The sequence below is a fragment of the Biomphalaria glabrata genome, chromosome 9 (genome assembly GCF_947242115.1).
Source record: "Biomphalaria glabrata chromosome 9, xgBioGlab47.1, whole genome shotgun sequence".
NCBI lineage: Eukaryota > Metazoa > Mollusca > Gastropoda > Planorbidae > Biomphalaria > Biomphalaria glabrata.
The window spans coordinates 21,597,691-21,621,551 of record NC_074719.1 but is presented as its reverse complement, the minus strand read 5'-3'; the positions used below and the strand labels follow the sequence as shown (position 1 = coordinate 21,621,551).

Genomic DNA, 23,861 nt, shown 5'->3' with positions numbered 1-23,861 from the left:
TAATTCTCAAACTAAGTGCATATTTTTTACAAGCAGACCTATAGTGCATACAGATTGCTGAGCTACACATTTGTAAGTTAATTAACAACCATGACTAAGTTACAAAGCTAAAGTTTTGAGCACAAAACTATTATTAGTAACAAATCTAGATTAACAATGAAATTTGACTGCATGGGAAAATTGAACATTGAAGTCAAAGAAGTTAAATGTTAAAAAAGAATGCAAGTTATTATCAGAATTGATTAACATTAAAGAATAAATAAATTAAAAAAAAAAAAGCAATGTAATTTTTTTTAAACATATCTGTATTACCAAACTAAAAAAAATTATTGTTACAATAAGATCAAGTTTTTTTACTTCAAGTGTATTCAATGACCAGAAATTATCTTAAAATAAAAAAAATATCACCTTCAATAAAAAAAAAAATAGTAGTAATCAAGTCACTTCTTATGTCTAGTTCCAATATGGCTTCTCTAGTGGAAAAACAACTCAAACATCTCTGTTAATGAATATGTTAGCACCACAATGACCTTTGACTTTGTATATCTCCTCCAAAGATTCAAGAAATCCTGTGGGTCTGGTTGAAGAAGCCAGACCTTCAAATGCAATAGCCACCCAAGTGTATTACTGCTTGGCCATCAAGACCACAAAATTGGTGGTACCGGTTAATGATGAAAGAATTTCAAAAGAAAATTATAATTGCACAACTTTCTAAATATGGTTGAATATTTTTTTTTAGATGTCATCAGTTAGTACCAGTAGCAGTTCTTGAGACTTGTACTAGTGTTAATAAAAATTTCTTCTTTGTTTTTTTTAAATATATACCCTTTATATACACATAAATTCCGCTATGTTGTAGAAGGTCATTATTTATGTACCGGTACTGATAATATACAGTGTACAGAAGTAGTGGTACCTTATAATGATTTGGATGTATACATACTAAAAAATAATATGCATTTATTTATTTATTCTAACTAAAAAGCTAAATAAATTATTAATACAATACAAGGTACAATAATTTCAATAGCAAATTTAAAAAAAAAATAATAATAATTTATAAATCATTTTTTTCTATTCATTTCCTGTAAGGATATTTGAAGCTCTTCAAAATCGACACTAGAAGCTGGGAAAAAGTGGCACTGGATAGATCCATTGTATGGAGAATGAACATTAAGGAAGGGTCCCGGATTGTAGATATGTAGAAAGAAGGGTGAAAATGCAACGCCGTCTGGTGATTACATATGATATGCCCAACCTGTGATGGAAGCTGTTTAACAAGGATTGGCCTCTTTAGTCACACAAGAAGTTGCAAAGGCAAAAGATTGTCCCTCGAGACCTAAAATGCCACAGATTTGAAATTTACACCTCCAGGAATTCTAACAGTCTATTAAGATTGAAAAAAAAATCTCATTTTGTATTTAATTAATTGAAGTTATTTATCACATACTGTACTCAGTAACTAGAGCAGCAATAAAGCTTTCAAATAAAATTATTTAGACAAATATAATTATCCTAAGGTTAGTTTACCAGAATAAACATTGGTAATACTTTTTGTTAAGTAAAAAAGTAGACAACAATTTCATCCAAGTATCATGGATTTGCCATAAACTGAAATAACATTAACGAAGACTAATTTATAATTATTACAAAATATATATAATAATAAATGACCTTTAACAACAAAGCTTCTAAAAATGAGTCTCTTTAGGTTAATCTGTTTTATTTAATCTTTGCCTTTTTAATCTGGAACTTCTGGTGACTTGGGCATTGCCCTGAATTCTATGTCTGACTTGTTTCTCAACATTGAAGCCTTTTAATTTTATCTCTGAATCTGGCAAAATGTCTGTGATCATTCCCGTAATAGTAGTCAAATTATTTTCACGTATGGTGAATCTTTGACCAGGGGCTACAACCATGGGCAACCTCATTAGTATTTCAGCTTGAGAAGCTTCTCCAGGCATCAACATAGTCACATTTTCTGGTAGACGTACGCAAGATGAAATGTTCCACGTATTACTGTACATCATCTGAATGTAATTGTTCGTTATAGGGCGCTCACGGCCACCTTCCTGTTTTTTCAGCAAATACAGGTGGGCTTTCACTGCATTCCTCTGGATTAATGTTTTTGGCGCACCAAGAATCATACCTCGTAGAAGAGTTTCATCCTTCACATTACGTAACAAAGCTCCAATGTTTTCACCAGCAATGCATTCCTTGACAGATTTACCAAAGACGTGCAAATCTGTAATAACTGTCTTGATTTCATTTCCATATCCAATTATCTCAGCAGCATCACCTTTTTTAATAATTCCTCTTTTAATGGTCCCTATGGCAACAGTACCTCTACCTGGAACTGATAATAACTTCTCAATTGGCATATAGAAAGGTTCATTTATATTTCTCTGAGGCGTTGGAATAAATTTATCAATCACATCAAGAAGCTCAACAATTTTATTTTTACCCAGTGATGGATTTTCTCCTTTAAGTGCCTGTAAAGCCGATCCATAAATTACTGGACATGACTGACCATCAAAGCCAAACTCTGTGAGTAAATCTCTCATTTCTAATTCAACTAGTTCAACCATTTCACTGTCAACTGCATCTGCTTTGTTTATGAACACTACTATATGTTGAAGTCCAATTTGTTTAGCAAGCAGTAGATGTTCTCTTGTCTGTGGCATGGCTCCATCTGTAGCTGCAACAACAAGAATTGCTCCATCCATTTGTGAGGTACCAGTTATCATGTTTTTAACATAGTCAATATGACCTGGGCAATCCGTGTGAGCATAATGTCTGTTCTGTGTAACATATTCAATGTGTGCAGAATTTATAGTTATCCCACGCTGAATTTCCTCTGGGGCTCTATCGATAGACTCATAAGATACAAATTTGTTGTTGGCACTGTTTGATTCTGATAAAACTTTTGTGATAGCTGCCGATAGGGTTGTTTTGCCATGATCAACATGCCCTATTGTTCCAATGTTGCAATGTGGTTTTTTTCTAAGATCGTTTTCATTGCCGTCTTTAGCATTGTTATTGTTAGCGGTACTGGTATTCAACTTAGATCTAGCAGCTGAGACATAATTTTTAGAATGCTTAAAGTGTATTATTGGCTTCTTGTAAACTAAAATACTGCCAGAAATTATTAGGTTTTGAAAACGAGGTTGATGAATCAAACGTTTTAATGATGAACTTGTGTATATGTATCTAAAATTTTTCACTAAAACCGCAGCCATCGTTGTTGACCTTGTTAACGTAACGTTACTTCAAAATTGAAGAGCATCTATTATGGATATTCTTATGACACCGTGCTATAGCACTAGATCTAGGTATATTACTATAAAATTAATGTGGCCACAAGCGGGGGCGGACTCAGGCCGGATTTATTGCCAACAAATAAAATATTTTAAAAATGAAATTCAATTTATTAAAAAATAAATAAATCAATTACCGCGTCAACGAATATAGCACGGTGTCGAGCTTTTTTCGACGAAAAGTTGTTGATAATTTCTATGAAATGTTGCTCCAGGAGTAGAATCTGTATCTATATAAATTACGTTCAATATTAGAGCTAGATCTAAGTAGGGCAGTAAGGTAAGCTTCGAAAGCCGAATCTGTCCTTTGGCACTGGTCAAGTACATTCTTAGTGTTCGGAAATCTTATCTTATCTTATATAATACAGACGTTACTTCAAAAAAGAAGATGATAAATCACTCGCTACGAGCACACTAAAAGCAGACACTTCTTAACCAGTGTTGCCATAACCGTCAGTTAAAGTATTGTCTACTAAAAATGCAGGGGAACAAGTAGCTGACCGTCGTAGTATGGATTTTTAAAACAGAAAATCTCGTATGGACTCTCCCTCTCTTGTAGAAGCCCCGGAGTAGTAGCACCCACGCCGCCAAAACTACCACAAAATTGGGATGTTTGGCGGTGCTCTCTGTCACTTCTCGAAGAGAAGATGGAAGCAGATTTACTACGCAATTTGTAAAAATAACTAGTATAGGTCTATCTAATAAATAATTCACATTTGTGGCGTTAGAAAGTTTTTCCTCTCGATCCGGTCATCAGCTATCCAATGTTTTTTCCAATTTAAGATACCGGTATTTAAATTGTGTAAAATAAAAACAGTTGTAATAATAACAGAGTTCAAATCTCGTTGAAGGGTGGGTTTTAAACGTCGGGATATCTTTACGACGCTCTAGAGTCCACCGAGGGCACATTATAAAGTTTGGGTTAGTAAAATCGGTTGGTCGTTGGCTGGCCACATGACGCCCGTTTACCGTATATTTGCAATTAGGTTATTAGGCCTACGATCATCTACCCTTATCATGGGCGTAGCCAGGCCCGAAATGAAATCCCCCCCCCCCGAAGGGGAGAGTCGGAATTTAGTGACTGATTTTTTGCTTTGATTTTGTTTATTTTAGTTGAGATTTTAATACTAAACCATCACTTGCCCCAGCACAACCAAAGGGATTTTGAGTTTAAAACCCCTAACCAGGGGGGTTCGAGTTTAAAAACCCCTACCAGGGGTGTTTGAGTTTAAAACCCCTACAAGAGGGGTTCGAGTTTAAAAACCCCTACCAGGGGTTTTGAGTTTTAAACCCTCTACCTGGGGTTTTTGCAGTTAACTCCCCTTCTTCTATAAAACAAAACAAAAAAATGCAAACGAAAATCCCCTAATTCCAAGAGCACTGTTAAGGAAGATTTTGATTTTAAAACCCCGCCTAAAATTTACGATAAACCCCCTCTTCAATAAAAAAAAAAGCTAATTACGCACTCAAAATGTTATGAGCGTAGCTAAATGGGTTTTGACTCAGTTTTGAGTTTAAACCCCACTTCAGCGGGGTTTGAAGGTAAAAAATACTTCTTTAATAATAAAAACAAAGCAAATTATACACTCAAAATGTTATGAGTGTAGTCAAAGGGGTTTTGAGTTTAAACTCCCCTCCAGTGGAGTTTGAAGCTAAAAATAAGTACCTCTTCAATATAAATAAAAGCAAATTACTCTAAAATCTATGAGCGTAGCCAAAGGGGTTTTGAGTTTAAACCCCCCGCGAGGGGGGTTTGAAGATAAAAAATACATCTTCAGTGTAAGAAAAAAAGCAAATTGCGCACTCAAAATGCTATGAGCGTTGCCAAAAGGGGTTTTGAGTTTAAGCCCCCGTTCAGACGGGTTTGATGCTAAAAATACCTCTTCAATATAAAAAAAAAGCAAATTACACACTAAAATTATTTGAGCGTAGCCAATCCAATCGGGGATTTTGAGTTTAAACCCCTCTTCTACAGCGAAGGCCTTTTTTTAAAGTTTGTTTAAAACCCCTCCAGATGGTTTCGAGTTTAAGATCCCCCTCCAGAGCATTTTGAGACGGAAAACCCCCAACAGATTATTTTGACGATAAAACTTCTCTTTTCGATATAAAATCTAAAGCAAACTACAGTCATTTAATTCCAAGAGGTTACACATTTTTACCAGTGGCAGGGCTCTATTAATAAACTGTAGTGAATAGTCATCTGCCGAAATTGAAAAACACTAAATATGGCTCAATAAAGATGGCTAAGACAGATTTTAGGAGTCAGTTATAGAGATCGGATCTAAATCAAGGAAATCCTATGCCGAACTAGGAGTTGACCCCTTAGTAAGATTGTGAGAGAGCGACGCATGAGGTTTGCGGGACATGTTCTCCGACAAAATGAATTACGCATAAGAAGAGTTGCAATGATATCCTAGTACAACTTGACGCCACTCATTCATGGAGGTCCTCATGGCAGGTGGGAAGAGGCTTCAGACATTACCAGTGACAGATTTTTATGGAAACAGCTTGACGTCAAATGCTCCGAACGGCGCGGGAGGATCTAAGTCAGTAAGAATAGCACATTAGGTTTTTGAAATAAAACTTTTTAATAGCATGAAAATGCAGTGTAGATACCTCAGAATATGCATTTTGTCGGCTTTCAATACCAGCAATAATAGTGCTTGGCGGAGGGGCTTCGCCCCGCGCTGGGGGAGCTCCTAGCGCTCCCCCAGACCCCCTTGCTAGTAATGGCGGGGAATCTACAATTTTATGGAAAAAGCTTAACAGCAAATGCGCCGAACGGCGCGGGAGAGTCTAAGTCAGTAAGAATAGCACATTAGGTTTTTGAAATAGAACTTTTTAATAGCAGGAAAATGCACTGTAGATACCTCAGAATATGCATTTTGTTGGTTTTCAATATCAGAAATAGTGCTTGGCGGCGGGACTTCGCCCAGCGCTGGCGGAGCTCCTAGCGCTCCCCCAGACCCCTTTGCTAATAATGGCGGGGAATTTTTCCACTAACTCATGGAAGAACCTATTCTAGGGCACAATAAACGTCTTCCGAAAGAATGAAGGGTCAGAATGTAATAAAGATTTTGTAGGCTACACACACACACATAAATACATAATTTATTTTTTTTTCGCGGGGGGGGGGGGGGGGGGGGGTCGGGGGAGAAAAAAAATCCCCCCCCCCCAAAAAAAAAATCCTGGCTACGCCCATGACCCTTATAGATCGCAAGGTCTGACAGGGTACCTTAATTTAAATTACTTTATTTTCTTAACATAGATATCTTGATCTATTTCCTGTAGAAACAGAATTTTAACACTAATCTAACTCCATCAAGACCTTTGGTCTGTAAAGTGGGAGGGGTAATCTTTCCAAAAATAAATCTTGATGAAATCCTAATACATAGGTACAATTAACTAAGGGTACCGGTACTTAAAACAGAAAAGTGCAACTTCCTAATAAACAATAATAGTACGATAGCATGATTGGTTGTAAATCTCGTACCGGTAGGCCTACTTCTAGATAGGCCTACAGATCTATACATTCGATTATGCACATCGTTTGATTTTTAAACTAATATTAAATGTAAAAAAAAAATGTCTTGGATGAGATTTTAAGTGTGTATTATTGCCCAGCTTAACGAGCACAAATTTCAAGCCGGTTTCTTTTATTTGTGATGAGGCTCATTACGACAATGCATCCGTGTTGCACCGAATAAGAAGATGGTTAAGCTCAACAACTTCTTTACAATGACCCATAATGAAGAATATAATTTGAATGGTTTTTTTTAACTCTGTGGTATCCAATGGATTATTTCCTTGTTAGAGATATTTCATTAAGCTGCTCCTGCATTTGTATGGATTCATCTGTGATTGGGATTTGAGTTTTTCCACAGTTCAAAGGATTCAATATCAAGTCGGATTATCCAGATGAACAGTAAAAATTTCCCCGTTCAAACCTTGTGATGTAAAGGTCATCTGTTTCTGTGGCCTACGGTTAACGAGGGTGTCATGTGACCAGCACAACGACCAACCGCCTTTACTTTTCCTCAACTAATGTCAGGTGCTCATTAGAGCTAGGTGGACTCAGAGGCCCAAAGATCCCAAAATTAAAAATCTTAAACAGTAGTGAGGGACGAATTGATAATGATTATTATTTAAATTATCTGATCGGATAAACTGGATTTTAGTGAAGAAATTAAAATTGTATACAATTTTCATCTTTCTTCGGACCCCCATTGGTCTGCCGGCCAAAGTTTGAGAAACACTGATTACCAGTAAATTACACATTCTTGCCCATAAATTGCCAATGCTGAGATCTGTTCCGCCTATGTTTTGCATAGACAAAAGAGATTGATCTGTCAATATTTTCTCATATTAGTTTCCCCATGAAAATTGAACAGGCATTATAATAAACCTTCAAAAACGTATTAAATGTCGAAGATTAAGAATGCAGCACATATTCATCTCGACGTTTTATAAGGGGTGTAAGAGATCAGTTTCTATGATATGGCTGGAGGAGAGACTATTTAGGGCCTATAATTAATACTATAAGGCTCTATAATTTGTTCACACATTGAAAGTATTTTTTAAAGTCTAAATTACCGGCTATTTTAATGTCTAAGATATTTCTTAATTGTTATTTTTTTCAAATTCACCTACCCCTTAGTCTGTTGGACCGTTGGGGCACCTAACAAGATTTGACGGCCGTCTTTCTCCATTTCTCTCAATTTGTGTTGTTGTCAAGAATAATTCAGAAAATAGAATTTAATTGCAATCAATTATCTTCAAGAAAGAATCTTACTCAAACGTTACTTCAAAAAAAAAAAATGATTAAAAAAGGCTAAAGGCTAATTAAGCTGGTGAGTTCATATAATACTAATACTGTAGAGAGTAAGTTCTATCTATCTCAAGGTATCTCACAAGGACAGACATTATTAAAAGGGGGAAAGTAGAGGGCCTTCAAGGTTCATTTTGGTCCCAGCGAAACTGAAATGATTATTACTTATTGTTTGCTTGCACTGTGTGGGCCTTCCGTCAGAAAAACAACAACAACAGGCCCTACTACTTCTTAGCCCAATCCTCCAACTTAATTTCAAGGGATGACAGTCCGAAGACTATAATATATGATTAGACAGCCCTTAACATTTTAATAAGGAGGCATCGCTATATAAATCTTTAATTAGAAAACTAGTTCATTTAGTTTAGGATTCAAGATAATATTTCTAATATTTCTAGGATTGGGTACACATCTACAGTGCTCCAAATGTCTCCTTAAATGTCACATATTTCTTTAAATTTGTTTCCTTGGTAAACATTTTATATACAAGATTTACATTCTTTGAAATTGAAATGCAATCATACATAAAGACAATTTGACGTTTTATATTTTTGAATAAAGACAAAGTAACCATCAATGCTATAGTTTAAACAGCTAGTTTGTCAGTCATCAAAAAAGATTTTCATGTGAAGAAATTTCCATTATTCACCCCCCATCAACCCGAATCCTTCTCTTATTACATTTCACAGGGTAGATACAAAAAAAAAAAAAAGCTTTGGTACAGTCAGTTTTTTTTTTAAACACAGAATAAAATCATTTTTAACTTCCACATTTATTCTGTACTATTTTTATGACAATGACCTTAATGTTGGTCCACTCATAGCACATGAAAACCCATATTTTCATACAGATTTTCCTGAGAATACTCAACATAATTAAGGAAACTTTAAGGATATTAGTCTCTGAGCTGGCAAGATAATATATTCCTGTTTATATCAGCCAAAAGAAAAAAAAAAGTTTTTTAATTCCCCTCTATAAAACTTAAAGAAAATACTTTTCACCTGTAGTTACTAGTATTATAAGTGTAAATGCCAAAGTGCTAAAAGGTAACCAAGCTAAAATGTTGATTTATATACAAAAGTGATAAAATAACTCAATATATGATGATTTAATGAAATTAATAAACATTTGACAGCACAAATTATAAAGCAATCTGAGTTATTATGGTGTTACATATATCTTTTAAAACACTAAACATTATCCTCAGATAATTTATGATTTATAAACATTTTTTCTTTCCAACACAAATATTGATTAGTTCAATACTTATTATTGTAAATATCTTGAATCAAGGCACTTGATAAGAGCTTTGGTGATGCTGGCATGGAATCAAACAACGAAACAGCTGGAACATTTTCTTTGCCAGCAGAAGCCATTTGCCTGTAGGAAGTTGTGAACCTAATTGTATTTTCAGAGACAGGTGGCTGTGTGTACAAAAGTGTCCTAGCACACTTTGAAACTTTTATCTCATCTGTAGAATTATATGAATCACCACAGGTTGACGTTTCTATAGGAACAGTTGTCTGAATGCTTTGAGAAGTTGCATTGGTTATAGAACAGTCTTTGGGTGATGAAATAGTCCATTGTGAGCAGTTCTGAAGGCTGCTCTCTGACAATGATTTATCATTTGGTTTTAATAATACACTCTGCTCAGAGAGCACAGGTATGTCTTTAGGAGAATCTAAAACACTGGTCAAAAGCTTCTCTGCACTGACAGATTTGTGTGACGTATTTCTAAGCAGAGAAATGGTGCACTCTGATAACATACCGTAGACATCTTCAAATACAGGAGTTTTCTTCTGTTCCTTTGATTTTATCATAGAATCTGGAGTTCTAAATGAGCTTCCATGATTAGCATATTTTTCTGACATGTTTGATAAAGACTGTGTTATTTGGAAAACATGATCTTTACCAGTGGGCATTGTTTCAGGTTTACAGTCTGTATTAGTTTGCAAGTTTGTAATAAAATTATTTGCATTGTCAGTTCTTTCCTTACATGTAGAAGTGGCATTAAAGCCAAATTTACCTTCTGCTTTCTGTGAATCAAATGGTGTTGAGTAAGTTTTATTTTGCACAGAAGATAAAGAATAATTTGAAAGCTGCATTGTATTAAGATCAGCATCATTACTTGTAGCCCCTTTTAATAAAAACAAAGTATTTTCAGAAAGTTTGCCATAAAGATCTTCAAGCTTAGGAGTTTTGATCAATTGTTTCTCCATTTTATCTTTTGCCTCCATATTAGCTTTTGCCTGTGGAGTACCGGAGACAGACTCTTCAATATTGTCTTCATCCTCATCATCATCAGACTGACTTGATTCAATGTCTTCTTTATGAGATTCAGGTTGGCTACCTTTTAACGCTGTCAATATACTTGGTTCTATTACAGGCTTGACATAGCCATAGCATTCCATAAAGTCCTGCATTTTCCCAACTCTCTTTTCATGAGCACACAGCACAGATTTGAGAAGTTCTTGTATTCTATGAAAGTCATTGCTGCATGAATCAAAGACATTATACTTTGTTTTCACTTGTTCAAATGTGCTTGACAGCTCCCTTTTAGTATTCATGAGAAATAGATTGGCACTTGCTTGGTCTTGGCATGGCTCTAGTTTACAGCTCCTGGACACCAATTGTTCCTTGACAAAATGAACTTTATTGTCAACTTCTCCTGCCAGATGACGTAGTTGGAAGAAAAATGATTTTTGCTTTTCACAGCTGTAAGCTGTTTTTGATTCACCCTCCATCATTTAAATCTGAAAAAAAAAAAAAATCAGTATGCATACTTCATTAAAAAAAACAACAAAAGGACATGATTTGGGACAACTATAGTGTACCAGTACATTAAAGTTTCCCAATGTTTCAAACGTAAATTAATTAAGCAAGATTTTGATGCAGATGACAAGCACTCTGAAGGAAATATCGCACATATGAAGTTTCACACATATAATTCTTTTCTGAAGTAACGTATAAGATGGGCAAGACGAGGAGACAGTTGGAAAGACTTGCCCAGAACCAAGACACCTGCAGAAAGCTGGTTGGTAGCTTATGGCCCAGAAAGGATCACAGGCAGAGATGAAATGAATGTTTCAATTATAAAAATTATTAAATTAATAGACGCCAGTAGGACCTTGTAGAAGGTATTGGTGTAGATTATCTCAGTGTTGACATATCATTTACCTTATTAAATGCTTGGAATGGTGTTTTTTTTTAATTTAGCTTTTTTTAATTAAAAAAAGTATTTCAGTTCAATAAACTGTTCATTTCATTCAGGTATTGTGATACAATGAGGACAATATTGTCTTCCTGGGGGCTGAGAGCTTTGCACTGTGCATCCTAAAGTGGCTATGTGGGCCTGGAATGTTTGTATAATAATGTTTAACATGATTCGGATATTCCTTCAGGTTTCAAGTTAATTACATCCTAAACCAAAACTCTTGTAGGACGACGGGGAATGGCAGTGGGCAGCAGAAAGTATGATGCACACTGGGCAGGCTATTTTCTCTGGTGCTTTTCTTCTGCTAACACTTGTTTTTTTGCTTCTGCAATGTTTCCATCCTTTTCAAGCCGTGGTGCAATAATGCTCTACCATGGCATGTAATATTTATTAGAAGTTTTACTGAATAGACAATATTAATACTTCGATTTGTAAAAGGTAGACATAAAATCTAATACCACATTAGAATGCTTTTTTAGTAAATATACAATGTATACTGATGACTCGATTTTGTTTTTGTTATATCCATATATGAGATTCTAGATATATATGTATACTGTTATAATTTAACTAGTAACGCATGTAACTATGTGTGTGATCAGTTGACACATGTTACACAGGCCTGTGTACTGCAATCAATCAAGCGTGATGAACAACAGCTTTTAGAGAATAGACTCTTGTGAACACTTCCCATGCAACTCAAAAGTGATATATATGGTCATGTGAGCAGGTGACTTGCATTTCTGTGATTTTCAAGAAGGCTTTGAGGAACCTTATATAAAGAGTGAGAGAGCGGCAGATTTCAGTCTGATACAACTGAGTACAGCCAAGTTCAAGATGAGACAGAAATTCCAATACAAATTGAGTACAGTCCAAAATATGGCCTGCAGGCCAGAAATAGTTCCATAAGGCCCTCCGAAATATCTGTACAAAGTGTAGAAACTCCCTCTCCAAAAGAAAAGATTGAAAAGTGTATCTTGACGTACATTAGGGCTCTCACTTTTTGTCTTAATTATTGGATTGGTACCATGACCTTTAACATTTGTTTAAGAAATGAGACTCTGAATTTAGAATCTACCACAAAAAGTGTAAAATGGAAAATGATAATAAACCAATGAATTAGAAAGTGTGGTTGTTTAAATAAAAATACAATACCGGTATATAAACAGCATTATAAAACAAATATCAGGGTTTTCCATGACAAAATTTTGTGAGATTTTAGCAGGTTTTTTTAAGGAGGAAATGTATGATGTGTGTGTGTGTTTTCCTGCCCGTTTGTGTGATACATTGTAAAACATACACAAAACTATGCATTTATCAAATTAACTATTGTTACTTGATTTTGGAAATAATAAATATCTTGTCAACATCCCACCCAGAACAGAAACAACGTCATCAGCTGTGGTATGTCCACAGAAAATGTAATGAAAGGTATCTTTTAATCAAGTAACAACTTGACTGTCATCCCAAACCTCAATCAACCACCTTTTTTCAAAGATTTATATAAATTAAAGAACATTACAAATAATTGCTATTCTATTTTTAAGAAACATTCTTAGAGATGCTTTCATAATGTGTATTCTCTGTAGTGGAAATGTACATTTTTAGTTGTTGAGTTTATGTGTATCTTATTACTAGAGTCATGGTGTGCATTTGAGGTAATGTTTTATTCTTTTATTAACTGTGCTTATAACCTCGTTATAAACAGAGCTTGTAATATACAGGCCTATTTGTATGTTTAGTTGACATTTGCTTACTAAATAATGGCTTTTGGATTGGGAAGAGGGGGTAGTATTAAACCTATTTGGTTGTTTTTTTCAAGCACAATTTCTTTTTCAACTATGTAGTTTCTCTGGCTTTTACGACTGAAATAACTTTTTCGTTAAATCTACAGTAGATCAAGACTTTTGATCTAAGTCACTAAAATTCGCTGACTTTTCACGGCTGTTAGCATAAATCTAAAGTCTAGATCTAAGTCACTAAATTTGTGGACTTTTTGTGGTTGTGAGCGAATTATCTTCACTGAATCTACCGTAAATCTACTCTAAGTCACTAAATTCGTGGACTTTTTGCAGCTGTGAGAGAATTATCTTTACTAAATTCTAGTGATTTAGCATAAATCTAGCATCTAAGTCACTTAATTTGCAAACTTTTCATGGCTTTGTGCAAATTATTTTTACTAAATCTACCGTAAATCTAGCGTCTAGAGCAGTGGTTCCCAAACTTTTTTGTCTTGTAGACCCCTTACCATGTTTTCTGGTTTTCGGTAGACCCCCATGTTTAACTTGCAAATTTTTTCAAATTCATCAATATTTTTTAAAAACTAATTTCTATCCGTAGTGAGTTGAAAAGTGAAATAGTAATTTAAAACTATATACTAAGTTCTATAGATGTATCTTTTTTTATTGATAAAATTCAAATTGAAACCAATTAAAATAAAAATTAATATGTATTGCTGGAATAACCAACCACACTGGAAATGTCATTTTGCAGATTTATGATCCGTTGCTATGGATGTAATAATGTAATAAATGACCCCTGTTATAATTTTTGCTAAACATTACTTACAAAATAAAGTTATTTAAATAATTATTGAAATTAAATACAATAATTTTTCATTTGAATATCAGTATAAATATTTTAAGGATTAACTAAGATACTATTCATATATGAACCCATTAGCTCCTTCTGCAGTTGGAAACGTTTTCCCGTTTTTGTCCTAAACCGTTGTAGAATGTTTCTAAAATCCCCTATTCAATAGACTTGATTTAAACTTTTTAAAAACAAGATTTCTTCTAGTCTTGTTGCAAGCGTGATTACAAATCATTTTGGAGATTACCGATTCTATTTTTAATAAAATCAGAAAGGTTTTTATTTTTTAAATAATTTTTCAAACGAACAGGCCCATAGCCCCAGTGTATAAGCCCCCACGTGGGAAAATGACTATTTTTGAAGTTTTTTTTACATTCTAGTGGTATTAAACGTATATATTTTTAAAAACTAGACATATAGTTCTATTTTTTAAAGTTATTTGTTTGTTTATTAGTATTAGATCTTCAATTAGATTATTTTTTGCAAAATACATATTTTTAAGGATTTTTTTAAATACGGAGTTGTCCCTCCTTGCTTAGGACTTTGAAGGGGGTTTTTTGAACCGGAAATAGGAGCTATTGGGTTAATGTATGAAAGACGTGCTAAATTAATATCTATTATCGTAGACCCCCGTGGACATCTCAAAGACCACCAATTTGTTTTTTTCATTTTCGTAGACCCCTTGGAAGTCTTTGTAGACCCCTGGGGGTCTATATAGACCACTTTGGGAATCACTGGTCTAGAGCTAAGTCACTAAATTTGCTGACTTTTCACGACTGTGTGAGAATTATTTTCACTAGATTCTAGTGATTTAGCGTAAATCTAGTGTCTAGATCTAAGTCACTAAATTCGCACTTTTCACGGCTGTGAGAGAATCACCTTCACAGAATCTACCATAAATCTAGACTCTAGATCTTCTAAGTCATTAAAATGTGTGGTCTTTTCACGACTGTGTGCGAATTATCTTCACTAGATTCTAGTGATTTAGCGCAAATCTGGAATCTAGCGTATTTTTAGAGTAATCTAGACATTAGATGTATCGAGATAATTAAATTGACTAAAATTTACTTATGTTTTCAGGTTAGGTGCGAATTATCTTCACAAGATCTAACTTAGATCTAAATTTAGATCAGATACTATTTCTAGCTAGATGATTTACAGACTTTCCACGTGAAGTCACTCTTACTGTTACAACAAGAAGATTTTAGGTGAAGGAGGGCCCCGAGGGGTGTTAGGCTGGTAATTGCTCTAATTATAGACAATAGTCACTACACACTAAATCTAGCGCTTCTTCAGATATATATATATAACAATGAAAGGAAACAACCATTTCTACAGTGCCGCCATCTTCAATCACGAGGTCGTGCTTCACAAGTGGGTGAAAGGCGGTGCAGACATCGCGTCGTCATTGTTAGCATATTAACACAGCCAGCCCATACCGTCATGCGATCAGAATGCTTAGTTACGCTTTTGTTTTTTCCAGACATTTTTAACAAGAAATGAACAAAATTATGTTTAAAAAAAATATTGGGTACAAATTTTAGGAGAGTGGAGAAAATTTTAGGAGAATTCTGGCAATTTTTAGGACAATTTTAGGAGACTTTTCATTTTTTAGGAGATTTTAGGAGCGCTACAAACCCTGAAATATGAGGTCAATTTTAGTTTGAGATGCGAATAAAAAGATTTAAAAACTATGTCTAGAAATTGGAGGATCTATGGGAATATTTACCAAAAAGAGACATTGTATGAAAATAAGCCTGCAAGGTACAATGTTACTCACATTTTAAGTTAGGTATCACTGAGTAGTGAGTACACTGCAGTGGTTACATTCTGTTTCGTGTTGCGAATTGTACATTTAACAATATTATGTTACTATGTTTAAATTATGATTGTTTGTTTATTAAACTCATGTGTTATTAAAGTATCAGTCAAGTTGAGATAGTTGTAATCTTTTTTTGTTCAGTGTTTGCAGAGAGTCTAGCGTCAGTGATTGATTTCCTAGTGACAGTTAATGAGTGAGTAGTTACGGTCTAGCTAGTCAAGTAATAGATCTAGATCAATCCAAATATCTACCAGTCTGATTAGTCATGTTGAATACTTCAAAAAAAAAAATATTTTTATAATAATTAGATCTAGACTTCTACGCTCTACTCACTCTATACTCTACTGACTTTAGTCACTCTAGAGTAGAGTCTAGAGAGAGTTTTTAATGTTTTAGACTAGTCAAATTTAGTTAGATCTAGTTTTAGTCACTTGAGTCTTGTTACGGCTTGTAATAAATTATCAGTATAGTTATAAAGTCAATTAAAATTAAAGTTGTAATAATCTAGAATTCTATCTCTAGAGATCTAGATCTAGGAGTAGGTCTAGATATTAAACTAAACATCCAGATCTAGAACTGTACATTTACGATAATAAATCTACCTTTAGTAACTTTAGTAGCTTTACTTTATAATCTTTAACTACACTAGAGTATAGAGATCTAAATCTAGATCTAGACTAATCTAGAGTCTAGAGAGTAAGTTGTACTACTACTAGTAGAATCTACTACTTACTAGTAGTAGTACTCACTGAAGTCACTGTACTGGTACTCTACTCTCTAGTAAACTCTAGTACTACCTAGTGACTAGTCCTAGTTTAAGTTACTACTAGATTATTACTAGAATTATAACTAGATTAACTAGATCTAGATTAATCTAGAATCTAGTTTTTACTAGATCTAAGTCTAGTACTAGATCTAGATCTAGAGTCTCTAACTCACTGCCACCTCTAACAACTCTAAGAGACTAGTCAAACTCAAGACACTCACGTCTCAAGTCAGTCAAGCAAGTGTCTACTCTAGTCTAGACTAAGAGTGTTACACTGAGTAACACTCTACTGAGTGACACTGAGTCTACTCTAACTCTAGACTAGTCTAAGTCTAGACAGAGTTATACTATACTATAACTATAACTAGAGATCTATAAGTTATAGTTATAGTAGTCACTTGTAATAACCAGAATTCTGTCTAGATCTAGATCTTAAACATCCAGATCTAGAACTGTACATTTAGATAATAAATCTACCTTTACTTTAACTAGATCTTCTAGTTTTAGTACTTAGACTAGATCTAGATCTAGTTAGACTCTAGATCAGTAAATCGCTACTTCAAATTTTTTAAAAAAGTTAGCATTAGGATAAAATAACTCTAACGCAGTGTTTATTAATCTAGATCACAGACCTATATAGATTTATATCTAGATCTTTTCGGTTTCGAAAAATTACAAATAGATATATATTTTTTTTTTAATCCAGACATCCAGCAAAAGAAGGACATGTGGGGCAGTATCCTCCATCCTACAGGCATTGACCCAAAGTGTGAAAATGTTCAACTTTCACTGGTTTCTTGATGGCATATGCAGATCTTCATATCACAAAATGACATTATAATTGAGTCTTAATAACGATGAACTTTGTATAGGTATATGACTATATTCAATGCTGTTCAAAATAATCAAAAGAAACGTATGCCTATTTGTGTTCCTTATATATAGAGCTTCTCAAGATCTGTGCAGTTTTCTACTTTTCCTATTTTCGGGCATACAATATATATGCTAACGTTCAAATTTCAAAGTCTGCGTTTTTACTGATCAACATAGGCTATACAGTGGCACAAAAGAGATAAACAAAGTATGCCCTATATCCTTTGACTCACTGGGATAAGCATTTTTTGTACTCAAAGTACAGTCTGAAGGAAATATCACACATATGAAGTTCCATGCAAATAATTCAGCCAAATAAATGTATAGTGTGGGGTACGGGAAAGAGACGTTCATTTTCTTTTGGGGTCTTCGGAAAATGCCTTATTCCCTTAGATCTATAGACTGATGTTCTAAAGAAATGTGTGTGATGTCTAGAATAATGCATTGCTTGCCTTAAATTATTACGATTAAAGGCAAGTGTTCGATTGGAGATCAGAAACTCCACACGAGACTTGATAGTAGTCTAATGTTAATATTCTGCTCGCGTGTTTACATGTACAAGGGATTTGTGCGTCCGCAGTCCTACTTCTAAAACATTTTATTGCTTGCTCAAAGATTGGCACAACACTGGGATACTTTTTTTTAAATTTAATCTAAAACATAGGAACGTTTGCCATTTCTCGGGTGAACCATATTGTTTGTCGGGAGAACCAATTGTCATTAATGAATAGTCGCGGTTAACCATTTGTCTGTGAACCATTTGTCGAGAGTCGTGACGATAGTCAGAAGCGGAGGGAGCGCATTTCGCACAGCCTGAGTGTCATCCATCCATGACAATAAGTAGCCATATTGCACTTAGAATCTATACTTTCGAGAATAATGACGCGAATGGAAAATTGAATTTTAAATACTTTAAGCCTATTTTAGATCTGGATCGAAATCTAAACGTGACAACAAACAGATAACTGATGGATAGACAGAATATATTATTTCTATGAATTTTCCCATTGACATTAGTCAATGTATTTTCCGTACGAGGCCATTAGATCTATAAAATAAAATTCAGCTACTTAAACCTGCATACATATATTGTCGTATATTAAAATATAATGGTTCATAGACTATACGGCTAAAAATAACATCCTTTCTAAAAAAAAAAATATTTAGATAAATTTAGATGAATAATAATCAAGATTAGTTGGTTCTACAAAATTTACAAGCAAAAACTAATGTTAATTAGAATCTGCTGCTACAAAAATCTGGCTATATAAACAAACAACCCTATTCCCAACCGGATGGATGGGTCAAATAAGGTCAAACCCTATTTACAGTCAGTTGACTTCCGGTCTATCCCCAGTATAGACTTCCTGCCAATCCCCCCTGTTGACCGGAAGTGTTGCTATATAAAAGTTCAGCGTAAACGTGACCATGGCATTTTATATAATAATCAATTATCCTCTGGTCACTTTCACTATCATTTATTTAAAAAAAAACATGGAAGGAAAATCATTCACAAATTTTACTGAATTCAAGGAATTTATCAAGAAGCATGAAGAGGAACAGCATGTTTTGTTTGTTACTAGTGGTTCTAAAAAGGTATGTTGTTGATTTTACTTTAACAATTCAATATAGTATAATAACTGTAATACTACTATAATAGATCGTTAGATTCTTATTTATTTCATTTAAGCTTAGCTTTTTATTTCTTTTCATTTATTTTATTTTGTGCTGGTTAGTGTTACTAGTGTAGTACGTTTTTGTTTCTTTTTTTAAAGTAATGTCAGTATTATTATAAGATATAGATAAAATAATAAATAATAATTACATGTAAAGTAGCTTGTAATTTTGAATGAAAATAACGTAGTCCTAGTTGGAAATAAATATAGAGAGATTTATTTTAAACTTTCTCCATTTATTAAAAAGAAACTTTTATTAATTTCTTTATACACAAAGAAGTTAAGTTTATAATGTTATATATTTTTTTCCGTTTACAGCTGTTAAATTTAATTACACTTAAAAAAAGAGAATGAATTTTCCCTACACACAATTTATAAGTGCTAAATTTTATTATTTTTTTAGCTTATCAATGGACATCCAGCAAAAGAATCCATACAGTATGAGTGGCTAAAATTAGTGTGCAAACAAGGGAGAGCCACAAAACCAACATCGAGTAAAGGCATCCGGCCGAATCAAAGGTATTTATTTCAATATTTCTTAACAATGCAAAAAATATTGTGGTATTACAGAAGATGTGTAGTTGGTGTATAGTGGCCAAGTGTTGAGTGAAGTGCTGTCCACCCTAGTTAACCATCGGCCATAGAAATAGATGCCCTTTACAACATCTGCCTTATTAGATCCCAAAGTCTGAAAGGGGTAATTTACTTTTATTTACAATGCAATACTAGCCAATAGTTGATACTAAAGATACAGTAGCCAGTTTTATAATAGTATTCAGTGCAATTGTATTATTGAAACACCCCTCCCCCCTTTCTCCCATCTCTCAAATCAAAATAATAAGTAGAGTGATGAAAAAAAAAATATGTATAATATTGTTATTATATTTTTTTTTGTAGGTCATGGAAACATGATTGTGGTGCAGTGATACGTGCTGTGATAAGGCATTCAGATGTTACTGGCTACCAGTTTGTCATCACAAAGGCAATATTGTCACATGAGAATCACCCCACAGATCATTTGGTAAGTTATTAAAAAGCATATTTACTCCTAACAATTATCTCTCATGAATTTTCAACTGTCAATATCAATTTCCAATAGCTATATATATACAATTTATTATTTTCAGACTGCACTTGTGTATCCTGAAAATAGAAGAATAAAGCCTGATGAAACCGTGGATCTGATGGTTGGCACCAAAATACCGCAGTCAGAATTGCAACAAATCATCTCTCAGAAACAGAACAAGTGTGTTCTTGGAAAGGATGTGGAAAACTACAGAAGAAAACTGAAAGACCCCTGCACTGACAGTGAAGGAGTAGAGAAAATACTAAATAGTATAAAGGTTGGTGGTGGAATGGTGAAGTATGGTGTGACACCAGAAAATGAATTTTTGTATTTGGCATACATGACCAAGGAAATGATAGGTTCACTTAAAGCCAACAAAACCATATTGATAATAGATTGCACTTATAAAGTCAATGAGTATTTATTTCCATTGTTGAATGTTATGTGTATTGATGCCAATGGTAATGGTGTACCTGTGTTGCATGCTTTTGTAAGGAATGAGAGTGTTGAAATTTTGTCTGAATGTTTGAGTGTATTACATGATGTGTGTGTGGAGCCTCAAATTTTTTTTGTAGATAAAGATTTTAGTGAAATAGGTGCTATCAAACAATGTTTTCCTCAATCTTTAATTCGCCTATGTTCATTTCACACAATGACAGCAGTAAAAAAGTATTTAAATACAAATGTCTCAAAGGAATTATCCAATAAAATTTTTGATCTATTTAAAGAACAATCTTATACATTGAGTGAAGAAGCATTTGAGTTGTTAAAAGTTGACATCATTTCAGCATGTCCCAGTGTTGAAAGCTACTTTCAAAATAATTGGTGGTCAATTTCTGACATGTGGGCAGCATGTAGAAATACAGATGTTGCATCTCTACATATCACAACTACAAATCATGTAGAATCCTATCATTCAAGGATAAAAAAGCACCTAGATAGCCACACAACACTCTCAGTATGTGTAACTAAGCTACTTTTGTTTGATTCAGATCTATCTAAAATAAAATCAGCACAACACCACATTCACAAAATAACTAAACATTATTCTACACTACCAGACACACATTTGCTTACTTTGTACAAGAATATATTAACACCATTTGGAGCAGAGTTAGTGGGCCATCAGATTTCTTTATTTAAAAGATGTAACTACAACATAGTTCAAAATGATACTGACACATCATTTTTTTCTATTTCTAATACTTGTAATTCTAATGATACCAATTCATATGTGGTTAGCATGGATTCTTGCAATTGTATTTTCTTCACTAAATTTTTATTGCCTTGCAGACATATTCTTTCTTTGAGACATAAACTTTCTTTAGAAATGGTTTTTCTTCCTGATGGGTGCCATTTCCAAAATAAATCATTTAGGGATGAAGAATTTGAGGACATATCATCTATCTCAACTAATGTAATTTATCCAACCATTAGTGCAAAGACAGCAGAAGGGCGATTTAAAATTGTTAAGGACCTGACAAATGAACTAAACTGTCTGTATCAGAATATGGGGGAACAACATTTTTTAGTAAAGCTTGAACAGTTAAAGACATTTATTTATCATATCAGGGCCAATAAGGAATTTGTTATTACTAATGTGTCTGAGGCCTTAGCTGAAACAAATATTAGTTTGAATGGTGGGTGTGTTGATGCAGAGTTTCTTCCAATTGCCTCAACTTCTCAGGCCTTGGCTGAAACAAATGTTAGTTTGAATGGTGAGTGTGTTGGTGAAGAGTTTGTTCCAATTAATCGTGCTCAACCCTTTGTGGTTCATAATAGTGAAAACAATCTGTCTGGTAGTGATATTGTTGACTCATCTAATTTTACAACTGATACATTTAGTAATGTAATGTTGAAAAAAGTAAAAACTAAAGGAAGACCTAATAATAAACAACACTTCACAAAGAAAAAAAGACTAGGTTTCCCTTACAGCTCGGTTAGTAAAAAACTTAAAATTGTTAGCAGTACTGAAAAAGAAGTGGTAGGTAATGTTAAATGTTCCAGTGCAAATGATGTGAATGTTTTTGTTGATAACCATGTTGAATGTTTAGAAAACAAACGTAATGGTGATGAATGTGCTGAATGTGGACTGGAAGAGGTTTCAAAAGAGAATTGTATAGATGGGAAGTTGATGAACTGGATTGGTTGTATGGTGTGTGATAGGTGGTTTCATGAGTTCTGTTTATCAAGTAATATTTCTGTAGATTCATTTATTTGTAAATTTTGCAATTAAAATGTTAGAAGTGTTTTAATACATATTAACATTTAAGTCTATTTGTTAATTTAACTTTCACTTCATAAGACCTATCTTGAGCATTAAAAGTGTAACATAATTCTACCTTTAATATATAAATGTACTATTGTATCAGTAATACTACCATTCAATAATGTGCTATTTACTCACCATATATTTGTTATAATGCACTTTTTTTATCAAACACATATTAAATTGCTTACATAAGTTTATATATTAAATATTGACTTTGATATTGTTTAGCTGAATATATGTGTAATATATTTTTAGCTGTAACAATTAAATGTAATTTTGTACTGGCATTTTAATTTTGTAGATATTTTTTCTATTATTTTACCAGTTTTATTTATCAATTCATTTTGATGCATATTACATTGTTTACATGTATACTTATATACTGACTGAAAATGTTATGTATTATTATATGTTATATATTTCTAGCAGTGATAGTCGAACATAAAATTTCTTCTATTACTTGCTTTAATAAATTATGTCATACATATGACCAAAAAAACAAAAAAAGTCTTTGTTGATTGTGTTGTGCTATTCATGTAGGAGAATTAAGGTATGCACTTTTTAAGTGTCTTAAATTCTCTACATCATTACAGAATGATACTATTATTAGGCTTAACCACAGATAATGATATCAACCCTTTTTTCTTGTGGGATGGTTACTATAACTGAACATGTCTTTTTTTTTGTGGTGGGTGGAGGGGCTGTAAGAGAAAATTTTAAGCATTATAATTTATTGATATAAAAAAAACAACATAAATGACATAGAAAAATGTAAATTAACAAAGTAATGTGTATGTTTTCTATTTTATAATATTTCAAACCTAGAAATCATACAAGTATATTACTGACATCAAATGAGAGAGAAATATTTATTTATTGAAATGGTGCTAAGATTGGTTGGACAATGATCATAGGTATAGAACATGATCCATTGATTCTTATTGTGGTACTATCTCTCAAAGATATCCACTACTTCTGCCACAACTTGGCTTTAGATTATAACATCCTGTGTAGGTATATCCTACCCACCTGCCTCCCCTATTTCACCTTAGTGAGAACAATAAAGTTTGATATCCCCACCCTACATTGAATAGAATCAACATAAATGAAAAAACTCTCAGCTTTACAATATACCTAGCATTTTACTATGTGTTTACACATATGGTTACATTTCTCCTCACAGCTACACATGCTATTGCTTTGCAACAAACTTTAAACCCACCCTCACCCCAATTATATTTTTTTCTCTGCCTTGTTTTGATACCTCCTCTTTTTTATTATAGCCATCTTCAATGCACTAAACTTTATAATGAAGATGGGAGAGAAAACATTGAAAACACATGTCAAACATATCAAGAAGCAGTATATAGGCCTATAAAAAAATATGTTGAATTGAGTGCTTAAAGTCAAAGCCAAGTCAAAAAATATATTTAAT

General features: G+C 33.5%; 3 protein-coding genes across 7 annotated transcripts; 1 reads left to right on the top strand and 2 right to left on the bottom strand.

Annotated features, from left to right (window-relative positions):
• Positions 1–284: 284 nt before the first annotated feature.
• Positions 285–3,282, bottom strand: LOC106073764 (elongation factor Tu, mitochondrial-like). Its single transcript, XM_013234409.2, has one exon. The coding sequence runs from the start codon at positions 3,237–3,239 to the stop codon at positions 1,713–1,715; it is 1,527 nt and encodes a 508-aa protein (XP_013089863.1). The 5' UTR covers positions 3,240–3,282; the 3' UTR covers positions 285–1,712.
• A 5,188-nt stretch (positions 3,283–8,470) lies between these two features.
• On the bottom strand, positions 8,471–17,082 carry LOC106073763 (uncharacterized). 5 transcript variants are annotated; one of them, XM_013234403.2, is made up of 2 exons: positions 17,017–17,082; positions 8,471–10,898 (listed from the first exon to the last, which is right to left on the bottom strand). In XM_013234403.2, the coding sequence occupies exon 2, from the start codon at positions 10,890–10,892 to the stop codon at positions 9,405–9,407; it is 1,488 nt and encodes a 495-aa protein (XP_013089857.2). In that variant the 5' UTR covers positions 10,893–10,898; positions 17,017–17,082; the 3' UTR covers positions 8,471–9,404. The 5 variants fall into 5 exon arrangements, with proteins under 5 accessions (XP_013089857.2, XP_055898374.1, XP_013089861.2 ...); XM_056042399.1 differs by having other exon boundaries at positions 17,023–17,045; XM_013234407.2 differs by lacking the exon at positions 17,017–17,082 and adding an exon at positions 16,376–16,567.
• Positions 17,083–18,833: 1,751 nt separating this feature from the next.
• On the top strand, positions 18,834–23,611 carry LOC129928429 (uncharacterized). Its single transcript, XM_056042777.1, has 4 exons — positions 18,834–19,008; positions 19,492–19,607; positions 19,986–20,109; positions 20,216–23,611. The coding sequence occupies exons 1-4, from the start codon at positions 18,841–18,843 to the stop codon at positions 22,388–22,390; spliced, it is 2,583 nt and encodes an 860-aa protein (XP_055898752.1). The 5' UTR covers positions 18,834–18,840; the 3' UTR covers positions 22,391–23,611.
• The last annotated feature ends 250 nt before the right edge of the window (positions 23,612–23,861 follow it).

What these genes read in the sequence shown, in the direction of transcription:
- LOC106073763 (XM_013234403.2), bottom strand. Translation starts at nt 10,892, where the DNA reads ATGATGGAGGGTGAATCAAAAACAGCTTACAGCTGTGAAAAGCAAAAA.
- LOC129928429 (XM_056042777.1), top strand. Translation starts at nt 18,841, where the DNA reads ATGGCATTTTATATAATAATCAATTATCCTCTGGTCACTTTCACTATC. An exon ending in TTACTAGTGGTTCTAAAAAG is followed by an intron (nt 19,009 to 19,491) that starts GTATGTTGTTGA and finishes TTATTTTTTTAG; the next exon opens with CTTATCAATGGACATCCAGC. An exon ending in GGCATCCGGCCGAATCAAAG is followed by an intron (nt 19,608 to 19,985) that starts GTATTTATTTCA and finishes TTTTTTTTGTAG; the next exon opens with GTCATGGAAACATGATTGTG.
- LOC106073764 (XM_013234409.2), bottom strand. Translation starts at nt 3,239, where the DNA reads ATGGCTGCGGTTTTAGTGAAAAATTTTAGATACATATACACAAGTTCA.